The 16,341-nt window shown below is 36.0% G+C and overlaps 1 protein-coding gene across 23 annotated transcripts in view; it reads left to right on the top strand.

The window, feature by feature from the left end:
• The window catches only part of TCF4 (transcription factor 4), a 350,789-nt gene that overhangs the window by 227,094 nt on the left and 107,354 nt on the right, over positions 1-16,341 (top strand). For 17 of the 23 annotated variants that reach the window (XM_019640672.1, XM_019640667.1, XM_019640670.1 and 14 more), the window contains 2 exons: positions 4,221-4,350; positions 4,802-4,851. In XM_019640672.1, coding sequence (XP_019496217.1) covers positions 4,221-4,350; positions 4,802-4,851 — 180 coding nt within the window. The remainder of the gene's footprint in view (positions 1-4,220; positions 4,351-4,801; positions 4,852-16,341) is intronic. The other 6 variants (XM_019640685.1, XM_019640661.1, XM_019640664.1 and 3 more) reach the window with 1 other exon arrangement.

Raw genomic sequence — 16,341 nt, 5'->3', positions numbered from 1 at the left:
ATCCCCCCAAGATGTTGTGTCTGATACCGGATCACAACGTAATGGGAGTGACGCAAAATCAGAGAAAGCCCTAAGAAACCAGGGGCACATTTGCCTTTCCCCAGAGATTTTTTTTTTTCTTTCTTTCTACTTCTTTTTGTTCCTCTCCCAGATTCCAACTCTGAAATTCAAGGTCATTCACCTATTAGATGAATTAATTATAAGCCAAAAAGCAGCATTCATCGTACTCTGATCTCACTCATATCTATAATTAAGGGTAAATATAATCTTCCTTTTTAGAAATGTGCCACCCACCCATTACATTTAAAGTGCTGACTGAAATGAAATAATAGTTCAGAGCAAGATGATTTTAGTTTAGGAAGAAAAAAGTTGATAATTTAAGCTCGAAGCAGTTAGTTCTATTTTTGATTACCATTCAGTTATAAATCTAATTTGAGATATATGCTGCTTTTCTGTTACTCAAGTTTAATTCATGGTTTGCATTCTCGGTTGCATAAGCAAAGAGTTCAGTGGTTGATCAAGGATGTTAAAAAGCTTTCCCCCCCAAAAATGGGGGCGGGGTTGAGAATGTGTTCCAAAGACAGTCTGAGACCCAGGTCTGATGTAAAACCAACAAAAATTTTAATTGAAAGGGACCCTCCCAGAATTCTGCACTTGGCATTTCAGTGGCTGTGTTGGGACTGGCTCTGCTGAAGAATTGGCTGTGGGGGGGTGGACCCCAAAATATTTAAAGCTAAACGACACAGTCAGCCTATTTTGTTCTTTGGTTAGGGCATTTTGAGTCTTAAAATTGTCTTTCAAGAAAATAAGGACTGAACAAGGGAAGGGCTTGTCTCATCACATTTCAGACAGTTAAACAAGATGCTAAACTATGGGTTTAAGATTTACAGGTTGGCTCTTCGAGATGCCACATCTTGCTTCCAGGGTTTCCTGGCAGACGTGGGCAGCTTTCTACTGGGACCCAGCATAACCGCAGAGCATGAGCTTGCACAATGTCAGAAACCTAAAACCTTTGTAATCCTATTTAAGGCAAATGAGAATGTGCCCGTTTTGAAAGTAGACTTTAGCTTTCACACTTAACTTTTATTAGCCATAAATTTGTCTTTATGTACATATGTATGTATATATTCATGTAGGTAAATTCATATATAAATGAATTCCTTATCTTTTTTATACAATATTTAATTTACCTTATTAAATTGAATGCCATTAACTTTCTAAAATTCATAAACTCAGGTTTTTCAGCTGCTGGAAAATTTTTTTTATCTTATTGTTACAGAGAGTGAAGTGTGTGACATAAAGGCCAAACAATGGTAAATGGCCATTGTTCATTTCACAAGTATACTCTACAATAAGAACACATATTTTTTATCTTAATTTTCCCTGGTGGCGGGGAGTGGTGGTTAGGGCCCCCTTAACTGTGAGGAAATGCTTATTTTTGTTGCATTAGAAGAATGATTCCATTGTCTGAATGAAAAAGAAAAAGGAACAAACAGGTCTAAAAAGATAGAAACAGGAATGTGCTTTGTAAAAAAAAAAAAAAAAAGAACAGATTAGCACGAGCCACTAAATGTTTGTAAGCGCTGTCTGGTCTCAGTACTAAGTCACTACATAGTTCATGTGGCTGGCTGTACATGCGAGAGTTGTATGCATGATGTATTTACAGCTGGCCCATGAAATGATTTTCTTTTAAATTAACAACAATAAGGTCAGCCACAGGCAGTTAGCTATCTTCTAGTTATCATTTTGTATTTTTCACAGCTCTACTCTGAATGCTGCTAAAGTACAGAATAGCAAGCTTATTCGTTTTTTGGATGACCTATTGAATGCCTCTACTTTCTTGGGAGTGAAAACCTTTGCCACCAGGACCCACAAAATAAATCAGTGGTTAAGCTCATTAAAAAAACAAGTAAAGATTTCAACACATTTGCTCAGCCCTTTTCTGAATATTTTATATAATTTTGAAAAAAAGGACAATGAAGAGGGTAATACCTATCTAAGATACCAAGTTATCCATGGTTACCATGGGAGAAGGGCAGCACGGGGAGGACAGAGAAGGTAAAAGGGGTCAAATATACAACGGAGTGTACAGATGTCCCAGCAAGAAGTGGTACACCTGGAATTTATATAGTGTCATTAACCAGTGTCACCCCAATACATTTCACTAAATAAGAAAATACAAAACAGTTATCAATCATATCATTTTCAAACTCCTGTTTCCCATGACATGAAGACTCATTTGTAGATTTACCAAACTATAAGGAGGTTGTGATTTTATATCATTCAGTTTCATTGATGGAAATTTCAAAGAAATCTTGGATTTGCATTTGGACTTCAATAAATATAGACTTTGTTAATAAGATTTACCAAGAGTGAAATTTTAGGTTGGGATTCTAAAATGTTGGAATGCCATTCCTAAAATGACAAAGAAATCACTTGATGTTATGCTGTTGGATTTCTGACTTGTAGAAAACTTTTATGATAAAGAGCTCTAGATTTTAGTTTGCCCTTCTATGGCATTTTGATATCCTAAATTCAGAAGAGGCAGTAATTGAGCATGCGGGTGTCAGATTTTTATCTGGTAAATAATCTGGTTTTTATTAGGTGTTTATGTGGTAAATATTAAGAAACTTGCAGTGAGTTTGTTACTCAAAATGTACTTCCAACTTAAAGTCTTATCCTTGAAATTTTATTTTAAACTAAGATTTATTTTGTATCTCTTCAAAAAGTCTTAAACTGGAATCAGCAAAGGCAAGCTTGTCAGTAACTGATTAGTCCTTTCAACACTACTCATCCAGCACTCACAAAAATCCCTTAAAATGGAGAGGTTCTCTTTATGATATTTAGCTATATGGCGGTGGACAGGGGAGGCTTGAATTTTTGATTTTCCAGCTTATGGGTCATATTTGACCAACTGCTTTCACTAGAAGACATGCCACTTTGTTGAGCTATTTAGGAATCAAAAAGACTGTCTTAATTTAAAACAAGGACCCTTTGTTTTAGTTGGTGACTGCCTTGTGAAATTTTTCAGTTCTCAGCGGGTTAACCAGGGAACAGGGGCAGAGTCATAATTGGCCTATTTAGAGTATTTTGCATGTGAATAGTGTGTTAGTGAAGCATTCCTAAGTCTGTTGTGAGTGACATGGTGATTAGAATTTAGATTAGGGAAAACACATTCTGTACTTTATCAAGGACAGTAATTAGTTCAGTCAGTAAAAGTTGATTACAAGTAACGATAAAGTTAGATTTTTAGTACTTAATTTTAAAATTTCTTTTATTAAATAGTAAATTTGCTCTTAATAGAAATGGTAGCATCTACACTTGTTTTCTTGCATATCAGAATAATTAAAAGAACAATGTGTTCAATGCAGAGTATAATCAGGCGATTTATATGTTATGGGTAAGTTTCTATGCGTTTTTTAGAAAATATGGTATTATTATATAATCTTTCATATGTCATCATTTTCGAAGGTTTAGTCATTTGTCACACCGTGATCAGTTGATGATATTTGGGGAAGTTTTCTAGTGTTCAGATAAATGTTTAATCTGTGGGGATGTGTTTCAGCCTCCGATAGTCCTCAAGAGGGCATTCTCAAGTCCTTTAATTTGTTCCTGTTAGCTTCGAATGCCTACTATTTCTATAATTTGGGAAGTTAATGTGAAGGTCTGAATTTCCTCCTGGTTCAGCTGGCATTTTTCTCTTCTGTGGGTGCTGTGCAAATGCGTGGAGGGTCACGCCATGCCGATGCAGAGGCAGAGTTCTCAGGGAACAGGAGCCCCTATATTCACCCCCAACAGGAGCAGCCGGGGAAGTTCTGTGCGTCTGAAAAATCAAAGTCTTCTTGGTTCTTGTTAAGGAAGGGCGAGAATAGTTCCCAGATATGAGGGAGCCTAAGTCTAGATAAAGAAAACATTAGTCTTACATAAGCGCCCTTTTCTTATTAAATGAAAACATTAGTTGTCTTAAAAGATTAAAAGATTGCTTTAAAGGGAATCCCCTTCTACCTTCCTCTCCAAAGCAGAATATTAAAAAATTCACACACTGTATGCTAGCTTCTTAGACTGCTTTTCTTTTTCTTTTAGTTTCGTTGTTTTAATTGTTTCAGCTTAGCAGATGCTGTTTTCTTTATTGCATTGGTTTAAGTACTAACAATTAGTTGGGGGGCGGTGAATGTGAAAAATTAACCTGATATGTTTGTTTTCCCTTTGTAACCTTTTAGCAGAGTCTCCTTGGAGGTGACATGGATATGGGCAACCCAGGAACCCTTTCGCCCACCAAACCTGGTTCCCAGTATTATCAGTATTCTAGCAATAACCCCCGAAGGAGGCCTCTTCACAGTAGTGCAATGGGTAGGTATTCCTCTGTTTGAATGCCTGAGTGATTATTAGTAGTCTTTTTTCTTTCTTTCTTTTTTAATACCACCATCTCACTCTATCCTCTCTCCCCACGAAGAAAAAAAAAAACATAAAATTTTGCTCAGCTGTCAGGCTCATAACTCCCCCTCAGTAGTACATTGGGTGGGTAAGCTAACAACTTGCAAGTAGCAGGAGAACTATTTTGGTGTAATGCTTATTTCTGGTGTTCTCTTGGCTGCCCTTCTAAGAAACAATGAAGGCATTAAAAAGTTAAAAAGGCAGAATGTGAGTTCTGCCAGAATAAAAGATGAACGTGGGACCGACATTTTGCTAAGGTAACGATTTAAGAAAATCCGGTCTAATCTAAATGGCTTCGTGGCTTAATCTGCTTTCGTTAGGAAAATGGGCACGCAGGAGAGCTCACGGCCTCTTCATTTTCTTTCAGAGGTACAGACAAAGAAAGTTCGCAAAGTTCCTCCAGGTTTGCCATCTTCAGTAAGTACTGCCTGTTTCAGCTTTGTATATTGTTTCTTTCCGTTCTGCTTTTCGAGATGCGAGGGCGATAGGAGTAAATGAGGTTCTGTGCCCCAGGGCAGCATGTTTATCTAGAATGTGGATGAGGAAGGAGTGACCTGAGCGTCCAGCCACCTGACCCAGGTTGGAGTGATTAATGGCACATCCTGGAAGACTGGGTGGCTGTGTTTGATATTCAGCAGGTTAAGCTCTGAAGAGAGCCTTGAAAAGGTGCCTGAAGTTGGAAGAGTTTTTACCTGTACAGGGGCTTTCAAGAGAATGAGTATTAGTTTCATGTGTTGGTTAAATTCTTTGTCAGTATTATGATGATTTATGGATTTGCATGCGAAAGGAGATTTGTGGAGAGGATTTAGGAAAAATTTACATGGGTTTCAGCGCAGAGTGCAGGGAGAATGTCTCTATTTTCTAGAGAGGATGCTGAATAAAGATTGCAAAGGTAGCTGCATCAGTAGCCATTTGTGTCTGGAATACCAGGTGACAAACTAGAAGAATCCAGCTGTAACCAAAAGCATTCTGGGTCTTTTTAATCGCTGGAGCTATATGCAGGAGGGGCTGAGGTCCTCCTGTCCCCAGTTAGCAGACGTTGGTTGTGATCACAGCTAAATTCATATCTTATTTTCAATTCTTATATATATTTTTAAATTTGAGGTCCTAGATAATGTTATTTAATTTTGTTTAAAACTGGTCTATTTTCTAATAATTTCTTCCTTATGGAGAATAAAAATAGGAGTTCCTCCCTTTTTTCTTTGTTTTCTTCTTCCTTACTCCTTTTATCCGTTCTTTCCTGTTTCTTCCCATAAGATAGATAGATGCTTTCATTTAATTCTGTGTTGTAAGGGCATTATAACTCTTTGAAACACATGCTAATGAGACTTATTATAAGTTCTAATTCTCTAAAATAAAATTTTATTTTGATTTCTGAAAATATGGTACTAATCAATACTTGCATATTATGATAGTTCTATTTCATTTTTAATAAGTTACAAGAGTAATAGGTTTGCAAATGTGCTAAGATTAGATTAATCCAAACACCTCTGTATTTGAGTTGATTTCAGTTCAGCTCATCCAAAAAATTGTTAAGTGAATATATCAGAATAGGTCTTATCAGGAAAAAAATACAAATTTTATATGCTGATTATCACAGATGTGATAATGTTCAAGAGGCATCACAAAATTATCCATAAATATAGAAAATATTGTGTAAATAAAACTACCAATGGTGTATAAGATAGTCACTTTGGACTACCAATAAGCAGCTTAAAAATGGACTGAGTGGTTCATTCTTTAATTTTCTGTTGTATTGAAATTGACTAATAGCCCCTCAGGTTTTTATAAGCATATTTTAAGCTTGAAGTTTGTGGTGGATTTAATGTAGATGAAACTTTAGCTTTTAATAGCTTTTATGACAACTTCAAATGATATAGTCCTCACAGCTGTTTACATTTTAAACATGCCTGAACCTAATACGGACAGTATTAAATATAATAAGCGAACCTTTGAATGTTCTGAAATGTAGAATAGCTCTGTGCTCTAATAGCCATGCAAAACTTAAAACCACAGTACCCTATTTATACCTCATATTCACATCAATTTTGTTTTTCCCAATGCTAAAATAATGCAGAGAGGTACACAATTTCTAAGGAGTGTTTTGGCATGGCATTGGATATTATCTACCTGCTTACTCATTGTTACCAACAATTTCTCATAATTCATTGTAAATTTTTAAGTATTTCCATGGAAAAATATAGTTTTTCTTTGGTATTAAGACAATTTATGTGTTGCTGATATGTTGTCATATGTTCAGAAATAGAAAAACATCTTTCCTTTCTTCCCAATAAATCTGGAATTGGAAATTTAGTTTGTATTATTGAACTTTTGGTTTTGGTGGTCAGTTTAGAGTTTACTCTTAGGAAATTTATCTTGGCTAAATGTTTTAATTGCCCTTATGGAACTTTTTGCTAAATAGGACCCCTTTTTTGAAAGACAAGGAGGGAAGTTTGATTGAAATGGAAATTTTATCCTTGTTATTTTTGTTTGTTTCTTTTTGGTTTGACCGAGAAGAATAAGATAGTTTGATTTTAGAATCCAATCATCTATTTATTGTCATTAGTTTAAAAAAATTTTTCAGCTCTGTTTAAATAGCAGTATAACTTAGTTTTTAGTTGTATATACTTACCGCCACACAAAATGTTTATTTAATTTTGATCCAAGGAGGTGGTCTGCATTAGCCACTGTTAACACTTTTACTCCAGTACATCTATAGTTCTATACTTTTAGGTCTCTGCGATGCTTTTTCTGGTTTTAAGCGCCAATAAAATGATGAATATTTATTTGATCAAAGATACCCCTAAAACTTGCTTCAATATGTATGAACATTTTTATAACAAAAAAAAATGGTTTCTTTTGGAGTGACTATGCCTAGATAAAGACATCTATATGTTTTCTTCCATACATATTTACCATGATAAATGGTAATAAATCTGTCACAATCTGTTGTGTCAACTCACTTTTTTTTTTTCGTTTCAAAATGGGGTCTTTCTTTTCCATAAGATAAAACAAAGACCATTTAAACTGTAACATCTGTAATCAGATCTTATTGATGACACGGCTGTGGTACAGAGGCTGGACTTCTTTTGCTGCCATTCGGCTGAACCTTCACAGGAAATCAGGAGAGTGAGGAACTTGCCTGGCCCTGTTTTTGAAAATACTGCAGCATCTGTGGGAGAGAGAAAACATAGCCTGGCCCTACATCATCCCATGGACCTGGCAGGCTCCTTGAAAGTGTGTGTACTGTGTGCTGCATCTAGGGACCTCAAGTCACTGTAGAAGCATGACAGTGAGAGGATGGCAGAAGAACCATCCTGCAGGGTCTGTGGCACAGGCGCGGTGGAGGGGAGGGAGTCTGTCCCCCTGGAGAACAGAGGCCTGTAGTTAGGGCTAGGGTGATGTTTTGTTAAAGGAAAGGCTGTGTGAAATGACAACTCTCTAACTGCCCACCAGAGCCCTGCTTAGTACAGTAGAACATTTTCATGTTCTCTGTTCAAGTTTTAGGATGTTGCTCTTTTCAGTCGTATCCCAAGGTCTTGTAGCCTTTAGCTTTTGATGAGACCTTAGTAATAAAGCTTTGTCTTTTGTTTATGTCAGAATTTGTTTTTCCTACGTAGTTTCTTGAATCTACTTGTGAACTCATTGTTTGATTTCTACATCTCCGTTTTCTTTTTTAAAGTATGTATCATCTTACAGTTAATATTTTTCAACTCTACTGCTTTTTCCAGCAGATTTCTTATCTTTGTATATATAACCTAGTAATTGTACATATTGAATCATGAATTCATGCAGAAAACAATATACCACATTAAATCACATTGTTTTTGAAAAATGATCCATGCTTCTTAGAAATTAACATGGAAGCATTAAAATATAGAAAGCAAAAAAATTTCATACTGCGTAGTTTTAAAATATTTTTTCCAAACACACAGAAAAAAACCACAGAGTTATCACCTTTCAGAGACGTTGTTATGCCCACCAATATGTAAACACATAAAACCTTCATGTTCTTATAATTTGGAATCTTTTAGAATTTTACCAGAAACTGTTAACAACTACAACCATTCCACTTGAAACATTGATGGCATTTGTCCCTATTTCTAATCTAGTTTTGAAACTTCAATGATCTCACTATCAGCTGAAATCCCTGAAATTTTAGAGTTCTCTGGAAATCAGAAGTTTTATCCTTAGAAATAGTTTATGACCTCTCGTGTCACTAGTGATCATTTTTTTCAAGCTGCACTTTTCAGTAAAGTCTATTTTCTGTCTTGAATTTTAATTTTTTGTTTGGTTTTTGGTTTTTAAAGTGAGTAGGATCTCCCAAGCTCTGTATTAAGTGGTCAGAGATAATTTTGAACACATGGATTTTAAGGAATATAATCTTTACTATCTTAAATATTCTAAAATAAAATTTGGAACCTCCAAGAAAATTTGAGATATGAGTTAATCATTAGGTGGATTTGAAAAATAATTGTGTGTATGAGATACTATATTTACCAGTTTTCATAAGGAAAGAATTCTAAATAAAATAAAATCTTAAAGTTTGGATGAGACTTTCTTTTACAGAAGAGATTATTAGGAGTTATCAGAGAAAGATGGCTAATGCTGATGATGTTAAATTTTCTCAAATTCTTGAAGAAATCACAGTTTAATAGAAAAGTTGGTAAATTGTTTTTTATTTATTAGAGGCCCAAAAATTATATGTGATAAAAAAACTCAGTGCATAAAATAATAATTCCCCCGTCACCTTTGAAACTGATCACAAGGAAATCACAATGATGTGTTATCATGTCATCAAAATTTTAATTTGAGTGGTAATACAACTTCCGTTAAAATGAAATTCATATTAACTTTAAAATGAACTGTCAGCCACCTGGGCTTCATTCCGAATAGAGAAGTCTAGAAGTAGCCAATTGTGTGATGAGATATACAAAAGGAGGAGCCTTTTCAAGGTTCATTCTTGCAGAGGTAGATACTTTTTAAAAAAAAAAAGTACAACTGTAGGTGTTCACATTAAAATATTAGGCTAGCTCACAATATTCAACTCTAATCTTAGTATGCCCACTTTCCAATTAAAGATATTGAAATACGAAGTTTAGATATTAAAATTATGCTTACTAATTATGAAAGTGTATAGGCAGGAAGGAGGTGAAGGATAACGCGTATCATCCCAAGTAGGAGAAAGGTGTCATTCACAAATGTATGTAGAATATATAATGTGACACTGAGGAACACCTTGAACATTGAGAAAATATTCCTCACAAAGAACTAGTTGTTATTGTGTGCAGTTAATATTGAATTCACTGAACTTCAAAAGTTCAGTGTATTCATTTTTTCTTTGAAAATCAATCTTATCCTCTTCATTGCAGTTAGAGGTTATTGAGGTTATGCTTTTTATAAATTGCTGGTTATGAAAGAAATACAGGAGCATCTCTATATTTAGATTTCGTTGCGGGTTCTTATTCCATTAAAACTATTTCAAATGGATTACTAGATACATGTATATATCCAACATATACACCATTGGGTATTCCAGCCTGTCCGGAGCTTGTTAAAAATTGCTGTATTTTTGTTTAGAATTTTGGAATCATGATGTCTTCCACTGTCCTCTCTGCCTGCAAAGCCAGTCCTGCTCCCGCTTAAAAAATGTCTTTGGGTGTTCATGTTTTAACTATACAGTCAGAAGAAATGTAAGAGAAGAAAAGCGCAAAAGTTAACTATGCGTGAAAGGTTTTTGTATCTGTGAATTCTTCTGGATTGTCTTTACAAACGAAAAGGACATATGCCTCAGATGCTCAAACAAAACACAGTTACCTTGTTTCCTCCACAATAAAGATGTCTTCCGGCCAGCTTTGTCTGATAATTGTGCTCAGCCGGCTTTTCTAGGTTGGTGTGAATGATATGTCTTCCCTATCCCCACGTCTGTTTTTTAACCAGGTTTTCAATATACTATTTGATTTGCTAAGATTTATCAGGACTTCTGTTAAGATTTCAACACCTGGATCAATAGTATTTAGTGTAAAACTGTTCATTTGTTGAGAAAGGAGAAATACATTTCAGGGAACTCTTATTTTGAGCTTTATTTTATCACTTTCACTGAAGAGTATATTATGGTGTCAAGTCAGGGACTGCATCTGAGTGGTTTAATTACTAAGAAATCTTAAAGAAGCCACTGCAAAGCTGCTTTACCTTGAGAGAGAACTGTAACAGGGCTCGCATGTGTTTTAAAATTATAAAAACTTGTTCTGTATCTGGCTTATCTGTATCTGGTGAATTTCTTTTTTATTTGTGGAATAATATAGTTGCTTGCCTTAACATTTGGGTGACTACCGTTTTTTAAAACTTTTGATATTTCATGGATTGAAACATTCATTTTATTTTCTAACATGGCGATTTTTTTCTCATTTTTTCCCCTGATCATTGACAATGTCTGCGTTTCCAAGGTGTGTTTCCTGGTTTCAGACAATTCTGAAGTTTTTGTGTGAAAGTAATAAATCAAAGTTAGGTAGAGCTTAGAGGGCTAAATAAGATTCTCTCGGAAAATGGAGCAGTAACCCTAAAAGGAATGGAGAGTCTCTTCAAAAATAGCGAAGTTGTATTTTCCTGAGGCAGATGAAATTCTGTCAGGCTGTTGACAGACACTTGCTTTGTTTTTTTTCTAATAAATTGCACTGAATTCTTAAGCTGAACATAAAGTTGTGTTTCAAAGCAATAGCATGAGATTCCAACCTTGATCTCAGCTGTACCAGGGTGTGTGTGTGAGACAGTGTGTATGCTCCTTTTAAAGGAATACAAGCTTTTATAAAATGCAGTGCAAAATGTGGAGTTTTACTCAGTTATTTCATCTCAAAACAGCAGCATGTGAATGATTCCTCCCCACCCAACCCCCCGTTTTTGGTTTTTTTTTAATTTGCAGCTGTTGCATAGGTGCAGAGCGGTTTGAGGAGTTTCATGCTTTGCTTGAGCTTATACTCCCTCTTCAGAGAAGTGAAGGTAGTGCAGAAGATTGCATTTTGTAAAATTTCAGGCTTGAAAATAGGATTTAAGTTTTGATGAGAAGTATATATTTCAGTTCTGAAAGAATGGGTAAGTTAGAGTTTGAAAAGAACATTTTAAGAATCATATGTAAGTGGTTTAGTGACACCCACTATTGTCTCCCTAGTCTAACTTTGTCATCTGAGAAATTAATTAATCATAAATGTGCTACTAGAGTTGAAATTTGATATATAAACACTTACTCCTAGAGTAATCAGAAGATCATCTGTGTGTATATTACATTTCACTAAATTTATTTTGAGTGTTCAGTGGAACAGAAGACTAGGGACTTTTTTCATAAAATCCCCTTCCTATCACATTGTAAAGATGAAATTTTGGTCCGTTGCTAGAATTCAGTCGTGTTTTCAATGATACTTATTAAAAGTCATTTCCTTTGTGAAACATGGACTCATATTAGAAAGACGTATTTTCTCAGAAAAAAATGACCCTTGTGGGACATTCCTCACACATACATATAAAAACTGTCACTGTCACCACTGACTGTTACCATTTTAGAGGAACGCTGATTTTGGAACAATTATTTTGATATCATCTGAGAATGAGTGCCTAGCTGTCTACAGCAGCCCCTCCCTCCCAGCCCATATCATTCTAAATATGCCTGCTGGATTATACTTATAATAATATTGTAATGGCTTTCATTCTACCAATTGGCACAGTATATCATTATATCATTAGCTGCTATGAGAAAGCAGTTTCAAGTAGGTGGCTGATTCTTAGCGTTAATGTTTTCCAGTAACCCTGTTTGGGGAATTCGGTTATTTCACAGGTGCTCAGGTGTATTAACCCAGGGTACAATAATATTTTCTGGCTCGCTCATTATGCAACGAACATGAAGCACAAAATAATTCAATAATAAATGGAGTATAAAACCTGAGGCTTTATCATAAGGAAGTCTAATAACTGGAGATGTTAGCAGATGGGCTAAAAATAAAATTTGTCTAAGGATGCAGCAGTACTAAACTCATTTCTCATTACTACTGAAGCTATTTTCAAAGAATGTTCATGGCCTAGTGATTAAGATGTGTTCAATCCGTTTGAGTTTTCTAAACTGTGAAGCTAAATAGAAAATAAACCTCTTTCTGTAACTCTTATATTATTGGAAAGTATTGTTATGTAATAAAAAGGTACCAATTCTGCCATTGAATCCTAAGATGTATGCTTCATGAGTGAAATGTTCTTCCCAAAAAACTGTGGGTTCCTCATATAGTGCCTTTATATGAATTTTAGTTTTAGATGTATGTAAGACATTGCCACACGTAATCTGTCGCTTAATTGTTAGTGCTTGGCAAAAGAAAACAGAATTAAGCACATTTATTATGGGCATATATAGTTGGAATTACAAAATTAAAGCCCCAGTGAGTAATTATTTTACAGATAATGCCATTTTGTTTTCCCTTTAATAAATTATATCAACAATCTAGCTGTTAAGAGGAACCGTAGAAGAACCTGGGAGCACCCAGGTGGGAGGAGGGAAAAAGCATTTTCAGAAGTTTTCATTCATTTCTTCCTTCATGTATCCGCATTCAAAATACATTGTTTGCCTAAACTAAAAAGTAGACACACCATGTATCATTGAACCTTTCATTCTCTTCCATGTACTTTTTATTTAAATCGTGACGTGTCTTAGTTTCTTCATGTTTAAGGACATTCTCAGTGCTGTGTCACTCGCGTCCCAATTTGTGGGAATCGCTGTAGCATTTTAAAGAGCATTAAGTCTGGCCTCTTGAGAAAGTTGTGCAGTCAAAACATAAAACAACACATGCTGTCCGACACAGGAACTTTCTGTCTTTTAGGCTTATCGTTGTGACACAAAGTTACCTTGCTCACTTGCAACCACCTTGCAGAGGGTAAGAGTCTATTTTACATACATCTTTTTTGACCTATTGAAGCTAAACTCATTGCCCTAGGCATATTATTTTGAAATATATTTCCAATGAATGATTATACCAATAAAAGTGGTATAGTAGCATAAAATAACACTAGAAATAAAGAGATCTCTCCAATTTAATGTCTCATATCCTCTGTCTACCCAGTGGCCTTGGTCAGGTCACAAACCTATTTCATGGTCTACAAAATAGTTAGAAATAGTGCCTGCTTAATGAGATGGTCCTGGCGTACTGATAAGAAACCCTTACCGTGCTGTGTACTCTGTGCCACACTGAGCACTTTGCATCTATTAAATCATTTAATCCTACAAAAATGCTACGAGCTTGATACTACTATTTATTCATGGCTAAGGAAGCTGAAACACAGAGGGGTGAAGAGACATGTCCGAGGTCGCAGAGCTAGCAAATGGCCGAGGTGGGTTTGAGACCTGGGCAGGGCAGTCTGTCTCCAAGATTTCTGGATCCTTAATGATGATGCCATGCTGCTTATGGCCATGCAGAATACTTTGCAGACCAAAACGCTCTCTACACTCTGGTTATTCTTCAGTTAGCAAGTATTTGAAAACCTGGAATAAATGAAATATTCAGAAGTTTCATCTCACTGTAGACTGAGTCTCAGTACCTTCAAGTGGTGCACTAGTTACAAAGCACCACTTCCACCCAGGCAGATCCAGTGGAAAGAGAAGACAACCCAGGATACCATTTCTGTAACAGAGACAGTCTGGTCTAGTGATTGAGAGCATGGAATCTGATCAGCTGGGCTCTTGGCTGGGTCCCTTCCTAGCTATATGGCTTTGGGCACATTAGGTAATATCCTTGAATTCTTCCCTGAAAAATGAAGAAAATATATGTACCTCCTAAGATTGAATATTGTGATAAATAAATGACTATATATATATATATATATATATATATATATATATATATATATATATATATATATATATATATATGCAGAAGAATTTACCTGATGAAGGCCACTTGGTTTTTCTGAAATTGTGAAATATTACAAATGCTTTATGTATCTTTTCGTCCTTGCATAGTGTCTCTATCAGACCAAGACACCTAGCCAGCCTTTTTATGACTTCTCACTCTGTGAAGTTTGTGTTGGAAGTATGGACTCCATCTTTTTTTTTCTTTTGAAATGGGACATCAGGCCAAGGTGACGAAACTGCTTGTAATATGATTCCTTCTGCCAATAGTTGGTTTATGCCTAAATCAGCCCTGCCTCTAAGTGATAAGGAGATACATGCTGCTTCTTTCATATTCTATCAGTGTTATTCTATCATTGGCCAGAGCCCGGTCCTCCCATGCCTGAGTCCACCTCTGTAGGGCTGGTTCCGGTACCCATGGAAAGAGGTTAGGCCTGGGGTTTTAATTCATCTGGAAAGATGAAGATGTGTTGACCAGGTGGGTGTGTGTGGCAGTTTGTTTCTCTTACAAAGTAAAACACAGTTTGATTTGTTTAGGACTGTTTAGGCAAATTTTTAACATGGAACAGGAATATTTGTACAGATGTTTTAAGGTAAAATCAAAGAATTGCTGGATTCTGGCCTTTGCCGCATTGTAATGTGTTTTTTCTCAATGCAATTGCTGAATTCATAAAAGTATTTTTGCTTGTCAGCTATGGGAGATTTAAAACAATTTTTTTTAAGGACTGATTAGTTAACCCTTGCATTTAAGGGATTAAAAAAAAAAATCTGCCAAAGTGGGGTGGGGGAGAGAGAGAACTGGTCCTTACATTCCACCAGGAATGTCTTCCCAGCCAATTTCAATGTTCAGAAAAAGCAGGCACCACGTGAGGTTCTTCGGGAAAGGTCCCTTTTGGCTGGACCTCTTCTCCATGTCCCCAGGCAGGGACTGCTGCTTGGGTTCACAGAGACAGGATCTTTCCCTGGGAAGCCAGCGAGATCCCGTGGAGCCACCCCTCTTTTGTAGTCATTGCCACCTTGTGGATTACAAAGGATATTGGTTTTTATCAAACTTCCATTTCAATTTGGCTTTTTATGGCAAGTGCACATTGGCAGTGGATCCCCGTGTTCCTCACCAAAAGGACCCTCATTTGTTCAGCAACACCTCACTTCTCCACTCACAGTTCATTTATGATTCTGATGAGAGTGTTTTTTCAGGAAACACACATTTCACTTTTTGACCTAGGAGCATCTGTTAGAATTTTTTTAATACTACTTTGGCATTCTGAAAGTGTTAATGTCTTTCATATCTGTTTAATGCTATTTAGGGATATTTATGATCACCTCTTGGTTACTCAGGGTAAAGTGTGTCGCAATTTTTTTTAAACAGACAGGAAAGCATTCACATGAGGAAACAGATTGCTTTAAACATGTGCTTCCTGTGACAGTAAAAAGAACAAATTAGATTTAACACTGTGTAATGAATGCATAAATGTGTACATTGAAGCTTTTAAAAGCTTTATGTTCAGTTCTGGTCAGAACAAAAATTGAGTCACCTGTAAAAATTAAAGATGCCTGGGTTACTCTCAGATTCCTGAAATGCCCAGAAATTGAGATCTTCACCTGATGATGCCTCATTGGAATCATAAAAAGCGTGAGATGTTAATGTTGGAAAGAACAAGACCGTTTCAGGGAACATTCAGAGGTTAAACCAGGTTATAGTCTGATTCCGCGCATTTAGCAAAGAAATGAGAACGTGTTGGGGGACAGACGGGGAGGATTTTACTACCACCTTCATCCCTCTCTGGGGGTCAGTGAAAAAAATCTATTATTCTGAACCCCACATAGTTCCCTTTCTTTCATGAAAGAAAAAGAAGAAAATCCGATGTTTACTTACTGGCATCTACTAACATTTAATTACATATGAAAAAGACTCCTTTTCTTATGTAATTCAGTCCATGTTCATGTATGCTGGCTGGCAGGGAGTGAATAGAATATGAGTTAATATTTCCAGTTAGATGCGCGTGTTGAATTGGGAAGCATGAAATCTC

Source organism: Hipposideros armiger, unplaced genomic scaffold (assembly GCF_001890085.2).
Source record: "Hipposideros armiger isolate ML-2016 unplaced genomic scaffold, ASM189008v1 scaffold_52, whole genome shotgun sequence".
Lineage (NCBI taxonomy): Eukaryota > Metazoa > Chordata > Mammalia > Chiroptera > Hipposideridae > Hipposideros > Hipposideros armiger.
The sequence above is the reverse complement of the archived record's forward strand: the minus strand, read 5'-3'. Positions and strand labels throughout refer to the sequence as shown.